Source organism: Lithobates pipiens, unplaced genomic scaffold (assembly GCF_037356315.1).
Source record: "Lithobates pipiens isolate NorthernLeopardFrog02 unplaced genomic scaffold, aLitPip1_a1.2 Scaffold_8, whole genome shotgun sequence".
Lineage (NCBI taxonomy): Eukaryota > Metazoa > Chordata > Amphibia > Anura > Ranidae > Lithobates > Lithobates pipiens.
In genome coordinates, this window is record NW_027507903.1 from 45,325,679 (window position 1) to 45,342,472 (window position 16,794).

The following is a 16,794-nucleotide window of genomic DNA, read 5'->3' on the forward strand; positions in this document are numbered from 1 at the left end:
TTTTTATCGGGACTGCAACATTATAGTGGACACATCGGACACTTTTGACACATTTTTGAGATGACTGACAATTATACAGCGATCAGTGCTAATGCACTGATTAATGTATCAATGTCACTGGCAGGGAAGGGGTTAACACTAGGGGGCGATCAAGGGGTTAACTGTGTCCCCTGACTGTGTGTTCTAACTGTAGCGGGAGAGGACTGACAGATCATGGTTTCTAGCTATTAGGAACTCAGGATCTGTCTCTCCTCACAGAACAGAACAGGGATTTGTGAGTTTACACACACACACATCCCTGTTCTGCCTTTCATACCTGCGATCGCTCGTGGCCAGCAGTCATTGTGACCGTTGACCACGAGCAACGGCACCCACGCAGTGCAGCGGCGCACACCTGCTATCCTGCTTAAGGAGCTGACATATAGCTAGGACGGCTCGCGGGAACGTGCCGACCTGCCGCTGTAAAATGAGGGTGGCTGGTCGGCAAACGGTTAATTTATGTAAAACTTTCCAAAATTAAAAAAAATATATTGTTGTAGCTGCTTAAAAAGCGTTAGCTGGAGCAGGAGGGAACATTTTTCCGTGAATGTGGTTTTCATTCCAGAAAGTCCATTTATTCCAAATGTTAAAAGCAAATACAATTTTGAAATGCTTTGTAATGTCATTAAAAAGATTCTAAAGGAATTTAAATAAACATGTTACACTTACCTGCTCTGTGTGATGGTTTTGCACAGAGCAACCCAGATCCTTCTTTTCTGGGGTCCCCTGCCTGCTCTTCTGGCTCCTCCCCCTGCCGAGTTCCCCAGATCAAGGTGCTTGCTATGGAGGCACTCGTCTGGGCAATGGACATACAGAGCAGGGCTCGGCCCCGCCCCAGCTCTCTGATCACTGGCTGTGATTGACAGTAGCAGGAGCCAATGCCTCCCACTGCTGCCTCCATGGCCAGAGAGGAGAGAGAGCAGAGAGAGCCTCTGCTCTTGGGAACAACATTAGATCAAGTTTAGGCTTCGTTAAGAATAAGGGGGGTGGGGAGCTGCACACAGAAGGTTTTTACCTTAATGCAGAGAAAGTCATCAAATCTATTGAGAAATATTGTACGAAAGTTTGTTTGAAAATCTACCAGTGTATGGACGGTGTAACAGATACTTATGTTTCCAGCACAAACACAGAAAAAGCGTTGCTAATCCGGATGATTCTGTATGACTGTAAACATACAACTGAATCAGAGAACTAGCAGTAAAGCCGATTATTTTCATTGTAGATGGTTTCCGTCTTTTTTTGTTATCAGATTTATCGCCACCACCCAAATGCAGGCAGCTGACGCAAGGAAGGCATTCCCATGCTTTGATGAGCCAGCAATGAAAGCAACTTTCAGCATCACCCTCAGATACAAACCCAGCTATGTGGCACTCTCCAATATGAATTCTTCCAGTAAGTCACAGTATTCCACTGTTTTCTGCACTAGTATACAGATACTGTATAAATTAGACACTAACACGGACCCAGAATCAGATATATCTTTTAATGCTAATCAGTTGCATGCTAAGTAATGTGTGAGTGTAGAGCCTCATACACACAATGAGATTATCAGACGAATAATCAACCGTTTTTGTTGCATGCTGGCCTCATACACACACACACACACACACACACACACACACACACACACACCCTAGCAGAGATCCTCTCATCCAAATTAACCCTCCTAGCACAAACTCTCCCACCAGCCCCCCACTGACAGGAATAGACATACTGCTCTCCCTACTCCTTCCAGCTTGCAGCCGCAGAAACTCAGGCAGGTAGTGCACCCTTTAATCACCTGTGATTAAACTGTCAATAGACAGTGCAGATCGCAGGCAAAATGCACAGAGCCAGTTAGAATGGCTCTGTGCCTTGTGGCCACTGAGACCACGAATCCCATTTACATTTGAGAGTTCCACATCCTCTTATAATGGAGGAAGGAGAATTGCAGCGTGATCAAAGGATGAAAGGAAGGAAAGAAGGAGAAAGACAGCAGCACAGAAAGGCATGTGATTCAAGATAGAGGGCTTTTAGTTGACAATGACCACCAATAAGAGTGGGCTTGATTTTTTTTAAATGGATGGAGGTTAAACGCTACTGACCACCAATGATGGGAGTTGGGGCTAGCAGCTTTTAAAATGCCACCAACCACTAATGATAGGAGGGAGGGGGGAATCCTATTGCTACTACATGGCTTCAGTGAGCAACATGCGCAGCTCTGGAACAGTGCCAGTGGGGCGGGTGAATGACTTCTGCGCATGCAAAGGACTGATGTCTTCCCTCCCTGGAATAGAGGTAGGTGTTGGCAAGGAACCATGCAGTCATCAGACAGCTAGAAAAGAGGTACATTTTTGATTTTAGTCCCGCTGGATCCAGACTTCCATTGTCCATTGATGACGCGGTGCCTGGACCCACTTTCTGTGATGCCGGCAGAGAGTGGACTTCAGCCCACTCTCTGCTGAAAATGGGTCACAGGAGTGCAAAACAAATTGCACTCCTGTGATCCATAGGAGAAATACAGCCAAACAAGCTTTGGCTATACTTCTCCTTTAATAAAAAATGTTGTATTTGCTTAGTGTATTTAAAGTATTATTTCACCTTTTAAGGAAAAATGATGTAGCACACCCCCTAAAGAGCCGCAAGTAGAAAGGGATTCCCCACCCTGCACAGCCAGGCTCACTGTATTTTCACAGCACACGTGAGGCAAAGAACAGTCCAGTGCTTTGTTTTGTATTTTTATTAGGGGGTTTAACTTGGATAGGGAGGAGGGTATAATGAGATGCCCACTTGACTTTAGAAGAACTTTCAGGAACAATTTTCCACTCCTTGGCTTCCTCCAAAACAACACTTGCTTGAAGCACTATAACTCCCAGGACCAGCTGGCACTGTTCAATAGGTAGAAAATGCCCTTTACAGGCAGGGACTGCTGGCCCCTTGTTTGTGTCACAAAGTCCTAGTTCCTTGCTGTCCCTCTGCGGCTATTGATCCCAGTACCACCTCTTCATACACTGCCAGCCCACCTGGCTGCAGCTGCACCTTTCACCAGCCCCAGTGGCGGCTGGTGAAGTTTTTGGATGGGGGGGCGCCAGACCCCGCCCATCATGACCCCGCCCATCATGTTGGCCCATCCCACTTCTCATAAAACACGCCCCTTATGTAATCTGAAAAAAAATTTGGTGTGGGTTCCCCCCTCCGAGGGCATACCAGGCCCTTAGGTCTGGTATGGATTCCAAGGGGAACCCCCTACGTCCAAAAAACGGCGTGGGGGTCCCCCCAGATCCACACCAGACCCTTATCCGAGCACGCTACCCGGCCGGCCAGGAAAGGGGGTGGGGACGAGCGGGCTCCTCGCATGGCGACTGTGACATCAACCCATGTGACCAACCCATGTGACATCAACCCATGTGACACCGCCCTATTGTCCCTATATAAGTGGCAGCGCAGCGCGTCCCTGGCATTCCGGCCAGGGAGATCGTCGAGGCAACATCTCCTGGAGAAGAAGGAGAAGAAGAAGAAGAAGAAAGGGCGGCGGTGGCGGCGGTGGCGGCGGCGGCGACAGAAGACCGGGCCACCGCCTGTAAAAGAGCTAAAAGAAGGCGCGGTGGCCCGGCAGAAGAACCAAAGAGGGGGACAAGACCCCCGAAGTCGGAAGAAGAGGCCGGCGGCGAGAAAGAGCTACAAGAAGATAGCGGAGGAGTCCGGCGAGAAGACCCCCGAAGACGGAAGACCCCCGGAGCTGTGCAATAAAATATTTTAACCCTGTGTTGTGTTTTTTTTGTACTTTTTTTCACAGGTGAATGGGTAGGGGTACATTGTACCCCATACTCATTCACATAGGGTGGGGGGGCCGGTATCCATGGCCCCCTTATTAAAGGGGGCTCCCGGATTCCGATAAGCCCCCCGCCCGCAGACCCCGACAACCAACGGCCAGGGTTGTCGGGAAGAGGCCCTTGTCCTCATCAACATGGGGACAAGGTGCTTTGGGGTGGGGGGGCCGAACGCCCCCCCTCCCCCAAGGCACCCCCCCATGTTGAGGGCACGCGGCCTGGTACGGCTCAGGAGGGGGGGGGGCGCCCGCTCGTCCCCACCCCCTTTCCTGGCCGGCCGGGTAGCGTGCTCGGATAAGGGTCTGGTGTGGATCTGGGGGGAACCCCCACGCCGTTTTTTCGGCGTAGGGGGTTCCCCTTGGAATCCATACCAGACCTAAGGGCCTGGTATGCTCTCGGAGGGGGAACCCACGTCAAATTTTTTTTCAGAAATTTGGCGTGGAGTTCCCCCTTCAGAGCTCATTCTCTGACTGGCCACGGCAAAAGTCGCCTGGCCTGGGGAAACCTTTCTGGCTGTGAAAGCTTTTTGCATTCATTCAGCTAAATGCATGAACATTCTCAACAAAGTAGAAACTAGAAAGCCTTTATGCGGTGACTCACCTGTCTCACTGTCTGGCAGCTCCGCTCGGGCTAAGGAACGGAGCTGCCGACGTCACTTCCGGGTTTTGTGAAGCAGCCGAAAGCCGGAAGTGACTGCCTGTCTAAGAATGACAGTGCTCCCGCCCGTAGAATCACAGTGATTTTACGGGCGGAAGCTAGTCGGCGTTCTGCAGTGCGCCGCAAGGCGGGTTTTTAACCCGCAAATGAAGCGCCATGGATGCAATCTTGTGATTGCATCGACGTGGCGCTTCTCATAGTGCACTGTGACCGGCGCCACAGTACACTATGTCAAATTGTTAAATTACATTTTTTTTTTTTTAAATGTCTTAAAGGGCCCGTTTTTTTTTTTACTTTTTTTTTAACTTTTATTTATTTATTTTTTTACTTTTTTTTTTTTTTACACCTAGGGAGAGGGGGGGCGGCGCCCGGGCGCCCCCTATGGGCGGGCCGCCACTGACCAGCCCTCTTGGCTAAACTTTCACAGTCCTTCCAGACTGACCATCCATCTCAGAAGGCTCTCACCCAGTCCCCTCAGGCATGCCTCTCAGTCCTCCTCGACTATAACACACACCGGCCCTCTTGGCTGTCTTCCTCCCTGGAGATTTGCCTGGCAGTGTTCTCCTCCTTCTGTCCTTCTCCTGTTCCCGTGCCTCCAGTCATAAAACCCCTGTGTGCCGTGAAGAGGGTCTCTTCCACACCCGAGCTCCCAGATCCAAGCTTGCCACATCCCCCCCCCCCAGACTAGTGGGTTACCCTTAAGAGTCTCCAACAGCCTCCTAACGCTCCATCTCCAGCTTCCACCCGAACTCCACTAGCCCAGCTGGGCTGGCCCTGAGTATGTAAGGGGACCTGTCCCCTGCCAACCCATCTGTTGGAGATTGGTCAGGACCCTCATGAATACTCCAGGAAGCTCCTCCTCACCTCCACTCCCACTCTTCTAGAATCTTTTTAAAGTTTCTAGAAGTAGGGGGGGATGTCAGAGATGTTGCCTGTGGGTCATCCAGCCCTCTATGAGTCACTCCCCTGGCCCAGATAAAACACAAGCTTGACTGCCAGCCAAGCCTAAACATTTTGCCTCCTCTAACAAAAATCTATTCTAGCACACTAGATGGTGCTATAATAAACCGGATCTAACAACGTACACCCTCCTCAATAATCTGACCCCCAAAGTACTTTCCTTCGTTAGTGTGGGGCTGTCAGTGCCAATGCAACCAGTGCAGCAGTCTGGGGATTTGATAACTGATCTCAACTTTGGGCTTTTCAACGCTTTGATTATTGCCTTCGTGGGGTATAGAGGAGCTTGTGAAAGTTCAAAGGACTAGCAGATTTCATATGTACCCATGAGATTTGCCCTGAGAGAACTGCTTTAACCTATGACAATAATGGTGATTGTGATTTATTTCCTTTGTTCAGTAGACTGACACTTCTAACTACAAAATTATTTTTCCAATTTAACATTACCAATGCCTGTTTTTTGGTCAAATTATTGGCTTCTAGGTGTTACTCAAGAAACCTGGGAAGGACAGAAATGGCAGGTCACAGTATTCAATAAAACTCCAAAAATGTCCACCTACCTGGTGGCCTTCATAGTCTCAGAGTTCAAATCGGTTGGTGATGAGAAGGTTAGTGCCCTTAGCATTTAAAACCTACGAGCAAGAGGGTTCAGATCAGATATGTACATTTCTAAACTATTGATTGTTTTTTGATGGCTTCAGCACTTTTTGGGACACTGACCCAGAACAAGTTCACAGTACAAGAAATTTATAGTGAAGTAAGAACTCCTGATCTACACACTTATTCTGCATCAGTGGCTCAGAAAATAATGAAACCTTTGATTCAGCAGAACAGACAGACAACAGTTGCAGAACAAGAGGTCAGCTAAGGTAACCTTTATATTTGCTTAAAGCATGTATCCTTTAAAGAAAAACTATAATGGTTTTGGTCAATCTATTTCATTGTTAATGCGTATACCAAATAACTACAAACAGTATTTTGTACAATTTCTCATTATTTGCAAAATAAAATTGTTTTTCAAATAAAGAGAGTGTAGAGGAATATATTCAATCATTCAGCTGTGTGCATTGTGAATAAAGATAAAAAGAAGGAGCGCAAATTACAGGCTATTCACAGCATAGTTATAAAATGACCCAGCACTATGTTTGGAAGTAGTAAATATGAAATGGTCTTATGCCTCGTAAACACGGTCAGACTTTCCGACGGGAAATGTTGGATGTCAGGCTGTTGGCGGACAATCTAACCATTTGTACGTTCCATCAGACAACAAATGTTGGATTGCAGGTTTTCAAATTTTCCGCCAACAAATGTATGTTGTCGGATTTTCCGATCGTGTGTACACAAATCCTTCGGACAAAAGTCCAAAGTACAAAACACGCATGCTCGGAAGTGGCAGAAGCGGTCGGTCTTGAAAACTAATGTTTGTAATGAAGAATTAACATTCGTGATGTGGCAAATTGTGAAATCTCGAAATGCAGCGCACAATTCTCTTCTTCTTTAATGGGATTATAATGAAGCTGCTTTGCAGGTGATACTGATGGAGTTATTGCAAACTAATTTTCAAAGGCTTTTTTTTTCTAGTGATATCAAGAATAATATTATTATGTGTTTTTGTTTTTTATTTGGGCAAGTTACCACAACACCATTATCCCGTAGTTTATAAGATCAAAGATATAACTATGTTGGTTTCTCTTGTCAATTTTAAAATGTAACTGCCTACTCCCAAACTGTCATTTGAAGTAAAACACATAGCCAATATTATTCTGCACAATTTTTATTGTGCATTTAAAAAAAAAATTGACATGCTATCTGCCAATAGAACTTAACCAAAAAGTGCATCCAAAAATATAGAAAATTTACCAAATCAAATCATTATTCAACCAAAAAAATAATGTCAAAGCAATAACTCCAAGGCCAATAATGAATAACGCATTATCTCCTCCGATTCTGCAACATGTCTAGTTGACGAACGGCTGTTCGGAAACTAACTGAAAAGCACAAAATGAAAAGCGCAAATCAATACTCACCAAACTTCTACTACCATGAAATTAGCAGAAGGGGCCCAAGGGTGGCACTAAAGAGCTGAAAAAACACGTAGTACGTCTAGTACGTCACTATGTTCATAATTTTTGGCCAACATTTGTGTGTCCGTGTGTGTGCAAGACTAGTTTGAACACCCTTTGGCGGTTTTGTTGGTTGAAAGTCCGATCATGTGTACGAGGCATTAGGGTTCTTGCACATTGTTGATGAAAGAGTACAGACAAATACCGCTCCAGGTGAGATCAACTCCTACATCCCCTATTCCGAGGAGAAGGGAGCCGGTCCAGTCCAGTGAAACTGATAGATCCAAATGCATTTAAAGAAAGGGTTGACTGCACTCCAGTCCTCAGATAAATACAAGCTTTATTGAGTAAAACCCATATAAAGTGTGCAGCACAAACCTTGGGCTCATCTGGATTTTGCTCAATAAAGTTTGTATTTATCTTAGGACTGGACTGGAGTGCGGTTAACCCCTTCTTTAAATACATCCTTGCACACGGCACTGAAGTATGAACATCAGATATTCCTGGCCATAAGTTTCTGCATAAAAACACCAGGATCTTCTGTATACTACATGCATATATGCACAGAAATGCAGGTACATGTACACACGTGTAAGAATTCTTCTAGCATTTTTTTTTCAAGGGGTTTGGGGAATACACGTGTATTTGTGCATATAAGCGTATAAATGCATAATATAATCACCAGCAATGCAGATTTTTTTTATTTTTTTTTTAACTGATCTATACGTAGTGTTAGTTTACGCACCTATGTGTAGGGGCCTACTAAAATCAATGGGCTGCATTTCACATATGGAGATAGCTTGTTTGGATAGATGATCGTTTTGTTGGCCCAGGTGTGGTTAAGGATACCTTTTAGCCAAACACAAGAGTGGGAGGCAACATATGCTGGTGAGTGCGTTTTATATAGGGAAAGGTGTCACAAGCACGTCGGTGTGGTGGAAGATTTAAGGATTTGAGAAGATTGAATCTTTTTTGTTTCATTCAACATTTGTTTATGGACTTTTAATTTATATATTTTGTGTCACTACGTCAATGGGTGATATAATCACAGTACAACATTATTGATTTACAGTCATTGTTATTTCATTGTACTAGCACCACTAAATTATCACCTGTTTTTGTTCGTGTATGGTTATAGGTATCATTTTTTGTTAATTTACATTATTTCACCTAAGTGGCAGCTCATTTGCATTTTTATTTATTTGTTCATTGGCACAGTGGTGGCACAGGTTATTAGGGGCGGTTTATATCCAGTACCAGCAGATCAGAGCCCTTAGATCAGTTAAAAAAAAAACTCCACAAGGCCTACAAAAACTGGTATGTTAGGCGAAAGGAGTTATGCATCCTTTTCTTAGCACTTGACTAATAGGAAGTAAATATTATTTACATTTTTTAGTTCTGGCCATAATAAAAAAAATAAAGAAAACATAAAAGACCTTTCACCCAAGATGTACGCACTTTTATAACTGAATTTTATGTGAAATCTGTGAATCTTGCATGAAATTTGACATAATAGACCTCCCTAACTTCTCGCCCCAGCAGAAGAATCTGTCATATTTTATATGTACAATTTGGAATAATGTACTTGACATCTGACAACTTCCATATTACACTTGTGATTTTGCGCTCACTATAATTGTGGAAGAATAATGATATAAGGAACAATATGTATGTTCAGTGGTTTGACATCATAGTTACATTTAGTACTCTTTTATAGGTCAAAATTTGGGGGCGTAAAAAAGCCGTTGAAGATCAAAGGCAAGCAGAATATGCGCTGAATGTTTCAAAGCCAATTCTGGAATTTTTTGAGAAATATTATAGGGTTTCTTACCCTCTGCCAAAATCAGGTGTGTGGATAATCACCTACTTCGTTCTCTTTGTACATTGTTCTGTTTAAGACTGTTACAAATCATCTATCTTTCTATTTATCTTACACAATCAATGTAAGACACAATGGGCGAGATTTACTAAAACTAGAGCACTTAGAATCTGGTGTGGCTGTTCATGGTAGCCAATCAGCTTCTAGTTTGAGCTTGTTCAATTGGGCTGTGGTAATAATACCTGGAACCTGGTTTCTATGCAGAGCTGCACCATATTTTGCACGCCCCAATTTTAGTAAATCTCCCCTAATATAACACACAATCATCTCATGCACTATATACAGTATTTGATCATTTTTTTAAAGGTACAACGGCAAAAAATATATACATTGCCCAAATATGTAAGGATTGAGAATGTCCCCAAAAAAGTCGGACTTTGTGGGCATATCATGAGACAAAATAATTAAAAAAGGTTCTTTTGTTAACAAATCAATTGAAATGACATAAAACACTTAAACTACACCTTATTGTTAGGCAAGGTCAACAGACACCCAATACAAAAATTGTGAAGGTTTGGCTCCAAGGTTAATAGAATATTCAGTATATACAGTATATGATTCTGTGTAATCAATTATGATCCAATCACTCCTCCACACTTGCTTGTCAATGCGTTTCGCCAATTTTGTAGCTTCCTCAATACATACTGGGTAGGTGCTGATAAACCTTGAATCAAATTATGGGGGGCACCACACATCACAGACTACGACTCACAACATATGTCGGGAGACCAGCTTCAAATATCACGATCAATATATGTGTATAAACGGATAAAGGAGGCAACATGTAAAGCCTCCACTGAAGACAGTGATCACTGATAATTTCCAGTGCGAGTAAATTGTATCAAACAATAACAGCACTCAAAGAGGGAAAGAAAAACGAGGGGAGCACCCGAATTCAGCCGCCAGAGTCAAGTGTAGATATCAAAAATATATAGTATATCTCTCTCACTGATAGTGCTCCTATACTGTATTCACCAGTTGGATGTTGAGCCTCATCTATATGTAAGGATACCTTGCAACAGATTATATAGTCTTCCTCATTTTCGGGTTTGCTAATGAAGCCAGACCCATTTACCCAATATAGGCAGGCACCTATCCTCACCAAGCTGTATAATGATAATGTCCCCTGAAGCTTGCCCAAATATACAATTCTATCTATTTCCTTGTTATATTAGAGGACAACAAAACTAGTCTTGTGCAAATACTTTTCCTGAGGCCCCATTCAAACTTGGCCATTTGGAATTGCTGGCAGAATCGTGACAATCGGTGCAAAGCACACAATGGCAGGTTTTGGTGCCATTCATTCTAAATGCCACCCAAAATACGGTGACTTGTAAAATCACGTGAAGCTGGTCACCTAAAAAAGAGCAAGAACATAGGGCAGCTCATTGAAGTGATCGGGCTGCCATATGCGTGACATGCAGAATCGTGTGAAAATTGGATGGAATGAAGAGAGGAGTAGATTTTGGCGCTATACCTAAGTGTCACAAATAATTGTGGTGAAACACCAGAAATATCCCAATAGAGGTGAATCCCTTTTACGTGTGCAACACTATACGGAGGGGGTACCCTCCGTATAGTGTTTTTTTTTTTTTTTTAGGCAACTAATTGATACATGCCACATTAAGAATTATTCATCACGTTTTCTCACTTTTTTGATAAGTCGCCTAATCACTATTAAATTGGTAAATTGGTACTTGGCACCTTAATATAATATTACACCAACTTCAACACTAATTTACACCAACTTCAACGCTATCACGTTTAGAGTATCCTATCCCCTCCGTATAGTGTTGCACACGTAAAAGGGATTCACCTCTATTGGGATATTTCTGGTGTTTCACCACAATTATTTGTGACACTTAGGTATAGCGCCAAAATCTACTCCTCTCTTCATTCCATCCATGTTACCCTCCCCCCAATTTGGGAGGAGGTATTAAGTAGAGGCAGCTCATACATATTTCCCTTTTTCCTGGTTTAGTCCATAGCGCAATCTCACCTTTTTTTCTTTGTGTGAAAATTGCCCACACAAAAGCGAATGTTCCCGCTACGCAAAGTGTGAATGGGGCCTAATAGAACAAGGAAATGAGTTTATAACCTGATTTGTGTATAGCCTTCATTCACTCACGGGCGTACATAAGCATACACCAAAGGTTGTGTTTTGGCACCACGGGATACACAGGTGCTCCAAGCAGCTGCATGCAGGCAGTCCCCTTCATGTCTATTAGGACGCGGCTGCTGCACAGACACAGCTGCTGCTCCCAATTTGACATCCTCGAGGGCAGGGCCAGGACAAGGGGTGGGCAGGAGGAGCATCTGCCCTGGGAGCAATGTTTTACTGTAGGCAAGGGGGTGCCATCAGTCTGTTACAAGGCTGGGCAGGTTGGCATCTTTGCCCTGGGCACTGGATGATCATGTCCCAGCACTGTTTGGGGGTGAATGCAGACAGTGTGGGTTTGGGAACACGCACCGGCACCCACACAGATGTCAAATTGTGAACAGCGGCAGCCAATTGACATGAATAGAACTGCCTGCACGAGGATGCACGGAACACCTGTGCATCCAGTGCAGGAAAACCAATGCCCTCAAACGGGTGGGGGTTGATCCATATTTTTAACACACTCACACCCTGAACTACTCACTGGCAAGGTAACATTGCAGACAGACATCTCTGTATACAGTATACTGCCACAACTGGGGCAAGGCAAATTTTATATAGCAAGCGGTAGTGCCACCAAATGACCCCTGATTAAAATTAATGGGACTACACCACAACAATGCGCTTGTATGCATCAGGACTTCCCCCGACTTCCCCCGAACAAGCAGGCATACAGGAGGAAGTACTATGGCGTCCAAGCTACCTGTAAATGTGGGTCTGAAAAAAGATCTAATGGGTGGGAAAACACAGGCACCCATGTGTACAAGGCCTTAAAAATGACATTACAGTGTGTAAAAAAAAGAAAAGTCTAAAAAAAAAAAAAAAAATTGCAAAAACATTTTTTCCAGTTTTTTGCCCATTTTTCAGCCCATACTAAATTTGAGCAGGATATTTAAAAAAAAAAATACCACCAGATACAGGGTTTTATGTACCTAGAAAAGAATGTAAAATAACTTATGCCGCTTACACACAGTCGGAATTTCGGCCAGCAAAAGACCGATGAGAGCTTTTCATTGGAAAATCCGACCATGTGTACGCTCCAACGGAATTTTTGCTGGTCGAATTTTCGCCAACAAAAGATTGAGAGCAGGTTCTCAATTTTTCAGACGGAAAAAGTTTGTATGCAATTCCGATAAACAAAAACTCACGCATGCTCAGATCCAACTACGAGACGGAAGCTATTGGCTACTGGCTATTGGACTTCCTTTTTATAGTCCCGTCGTGCGTGTTGTACATCACCGCGTTCTTGGCGGAATTTGGTGTGACCGTGTGTATGCAAGACAGCTTGAGCGAAATCCCGTCGGAGTTCCGTCGGGAAAACCATCAGAGCTTTTGCCGACCTAAATTCCGATCGTGTGTACGGGGAATTAGGTGGGAAAATTGCTGCTAAATTTGGCATTCGTGATGTTCACTGAAAGTTTAAACTTCAGTTATTTTTTCATCTTTCCATCTATTAAATCGTCTGCCCTTGTTGTTTAACTTTAGATACTAAAACATTTTTTTTCTGCAAGTAAATACCTTATACAGCCCCCTTCCTATTTTTTATCTGGTAAAAAGCCTAGGCTTATGACATCATGCACAGCTCTGTCTCACTCTCGTTTGCCAGGAGGGGGGGGTGATTCATAAGAGGGCCAATGAGAGCTGCAGAGCTGGAGGTGTGCCTCTGTGTGTCTGTGTAAATCCAGGAAGTGAACAGGCAGCAGCTTCAGCTGCCCGCAGTTAAAATGGATGCAGCCAGACTCAGTGGAGGGAGATTTCTGCAGCATATTTGGCAAGTACAGAATCACAGTAGATATAAAATAATATGCAAAGTGGTTGGAGGGAAGCTTCAGAATGCCAAAGGTGTTTTTATTACAAATTATGTAAGCAGACTGCAGTTCCTCTTTAATAAAAGCTTTCAAAGGAATAAGAACATGTATACTGTTATAGTTTAAGTTGGTTTAATTTGCCTGGTGTTTTAAAAGTGAACATAATCTTTGATTATGCATAAAAAATGGAAACCACAAGGGTAACTCCACTTTCATGGGAAAAAAACTAGCGAATATAAAAAAAAAAACAATATAGTATATACAATTGAGACTCAAGTCACATTGTAATTGAATGTTCTTAAAAATGATCTTTCCTTTTCAATCTGCAGCGCTGTTATTTTCTGTAAAATGCAATTCAATATGGCTACCTGGAGGTGTTCTGTACATAGAATGTGTACAGGACGCCCCCCAGAAACATCATTTCCTGCTTGTGTGATTGACTCACTGATTTTCCCAGGAGTCTGCATTAAGGCTCGGTTCACACTGCTGCGATGCAAGTATCCGCGCGAAACCAGCATGGGTTCCTGCACCGCACCCGACTCGCAGGCAGTTCACACTGCCCTATGTGAACCGCTGGGAGTATCAATATAAAGTTAGTGTCACCCCCAGATCGGTTCGCATATCGCAGTGCAAACTGTCAATTCGTACATGCTATCCGATTCTGGTGCGGACCAAAAAAAGGGTCCTGCACGACTTTGGTCCGAATGCAATGCAAATTCAGCCATACAATCTGTATCTCTGAATTTGCATCACACGGACATGGCATGTGATTTGCACTGCAGTACGGTGCGAATCACATGCGATGACGCACAGCAGATTAATATGAACTCAACCTAAGAATCAAGTCAGATTTTTGGCATCCCCTGCAACAAAAATGTAATTTAGTGAGATACTCCCAATAGGAAATCACGTCTAAAGGAATTCCGACCCTGTAATTTTCTTCATTAGAGCCCTAAAGCTGCAGCAGCTGGTTGATAATTATGAAACCACTCCCAATAGACTCCCTCGGCACAGGGGCACAGAGGAACAAAGTCATTTCTTCAGAATAACAAAAGGTTATCTGCAACAAAGTTTGTTAGAATCCCTGCAATGTACATAAATCACCCAGAGGGACATGTTTTTTTCTCAACCAAAGTGGAGTTACTCTTTAAAGCAAAACTTAACTGTGTCTGAGCACCGAAAAGTAAAAATGCTGTTTAATTAATTTGTAATATTCAGTGCAAACCCACTCATGCATCCATGTCTCCACATTTTGTTAAGAAATCACTTTGAAACCCCCCCCCCCCCCAACATTTCTAGTCAAGGCCAACTTGAGTAAGGGTAGATGATTCATGTAGAATTGACTTCCTTGAATCCACCTACCCTTAGCTCAGGCATGCAGGTAGAAGGGTGTGCTTGGATGAGAAAGCACCTCCTCCCCTTCTCCAGATGAAAGAAAACAAAATGCTCATGAAGACTCCTGGGAATTATGACATAATTTTGGCCTAGCCCAGAAACCACAGGGAAAAAAGTCAATATATTAAGCCTTCCTATCTATTTACTAAAGCTGGCAGCATAAGGATTATCCACTTGAGGACCAGCCATCGCGGTTATACTGTGGCAGGTTGGCTCCCCTGGGTGAGCTGTCATAACTATGTTGTGCTGTTCCTACTGCTTAGGAACAATGATCGGTCTCCTCCCCCAGGCAGTCCCATTCCCCCACAGTTAGAAACACTCCCTAGGACACACACATAACCCCTTGATCGCCCCCTAGTGTTAACCCCTTCCCTGCCACTGACATTTATACAGTAATCAATGGCTATTTTTAGCACTGATCACTGTATAAATGTCAATGGTAAGAAAAAAGTGTCAAAAGTGTCAAAAGTGTCCTATCTGTCCGCCGAAATGTTTCAGTCCCACTGAAAATTGCTGATTACCACCATTACTAGTAAAAAAAAAAATAATAATAATAAAAATGGCATAAATCTATCCCCTATTTTGTAGACTTTTGCGCAAACCAATCAATATACACTTATTGCGATTTTTTTACCAAAAATATGTAGAAGAATACATATTGGCCTACACCGATTAATACATTTGTTTTTTTCTTTTGTTTTTTGGGGATAATTATTATAGGAAAAAGTAAAAAATAAATAAAAAATTTCAAAATTGATGCATTTTTTTGTTTATAGCACAAAAAATAAAGACCGCAGAGGTGATCAAATACCACCAAAAGAAAGCTCTATTTTTGGGGGAAAAGGGGCGTCGATGTTGTTTGAGTAGAGGGTCACATGACCGCACAATTGTCAGTTAAAAGCGATGCAGTGCAATATCACAAAAAATGGCCTGGTCATTAAGGGGGCAAATCTTCCAGGGCTTAAGTGGTTAAAAATAGTTATTTGTTGCTTGATAGAGTTTGGTTAGTTGTTGCTTGATAGAGTTTCACTTTCATTCACAAGCTGATCTTCTATCCTGCAGACCAGGTCGCTTTGCCTGACTTCAGTGCTGGAGCCATGGAGAACTGGGGGCTGGTGACATACAGAGAAACTGCTCTTCTCTGGGATCAAAGAGAATCTTCCATTGGTAACAAGGAAAGAGTGGTCACAGTCATAGCTCATGAACTTGCTCATCAGGTGCTTTCCCTATTTATTCCTAAAAAAAAAAATATATAGCAACTATTTGATCATTTGATATAGAGAAGTAGCTAAGTGCTATGAAATTGATGCTATGCATCACGATGCACTATGCGATACATTCTAGCATAGTATGCCAATGTCTTGCAGGTTTTTTGTTTTGTTTTGTTTTTTTCCAGTGGTTTACTACCGCTTTAAATATAAAACATCTGAAGAGCGTAGAGATATTTTAAACATCTGTATTCTATACCTCCATTCCTGAAGGTGGAATGGCTACTAACATGCAAATGAGCTAGGAGCTCCAGGCTCCTTCAGAACAAAATAAAAGTCAGCAGCTACAGATACTGTAGCTGCTGCCTTTTAATATTAGGGCACCTACCTGTCCTGGAATCCAGCGATGTCCTCACGCAAGCCGATTATTTAATTGGCTATCGGGTGCTGATGCCTTGCGGCTTCAAAGCCAGTTTCATTACTGTCAAAATCAGGTACCCGCACCCTTCCAAAAGGTGCCAAATGTGGCAAACATTTTCTTGCCCCTCCCCATGCAATTTCACTCTCCCCCTGCTCTGAGACATACAATAAATAGTGGCTAGACTTAAAATCAGTTTACTGCATCAGATCAGTCAGCAATTGCGATTGGTTGCGAGCAGTTACAGCATATCCTTACTGCTTACTGAGTGGTTGCTAGAGGTTACAGCACACATTGCGGATCACTGATTAGTTGCTAGAGGTTACAGCACATCATCTCCTCACTGCAGGGGAACATGATATACATATGAATGCCGCTTTTATTTACATATCAATGCCACCGG

At 43.2% G+C, this 16,794-nt stretch overlaps 1 protein-coding gene across 1 annotated transcript in view; it reads left to right on the forward strand.

Annotated features, from left to right (window-relative positions):
* LOC143964141 (aminopeptidase N-like) overlaps nt 1-16,794 on the forward strand; it is a 133,592-nt gene that overhangs the window by 39,231 nt on the left and 77,567 nt on the right. Inside the window, exons 3-6 of the mRNA XM_077473836.1 lie at nt 1,289-1,431; nt 5,946-6,070; nt 9,243-9,372; nt 15,828-15,982. Of these exons, the coding sequence (XP_077329962.1) occupies nt 1,289-1,431; nt 5,946-6,070; nt 9,243-9,372; nt 15,828-15,982 (553 nt within the window). The remainder of the gene's footprint in view (nt 1-1,288; nt 1,432-5,945; nt 6,071-9,242; nt 9,373-15,827; nt 15,983-16,794) is intronic.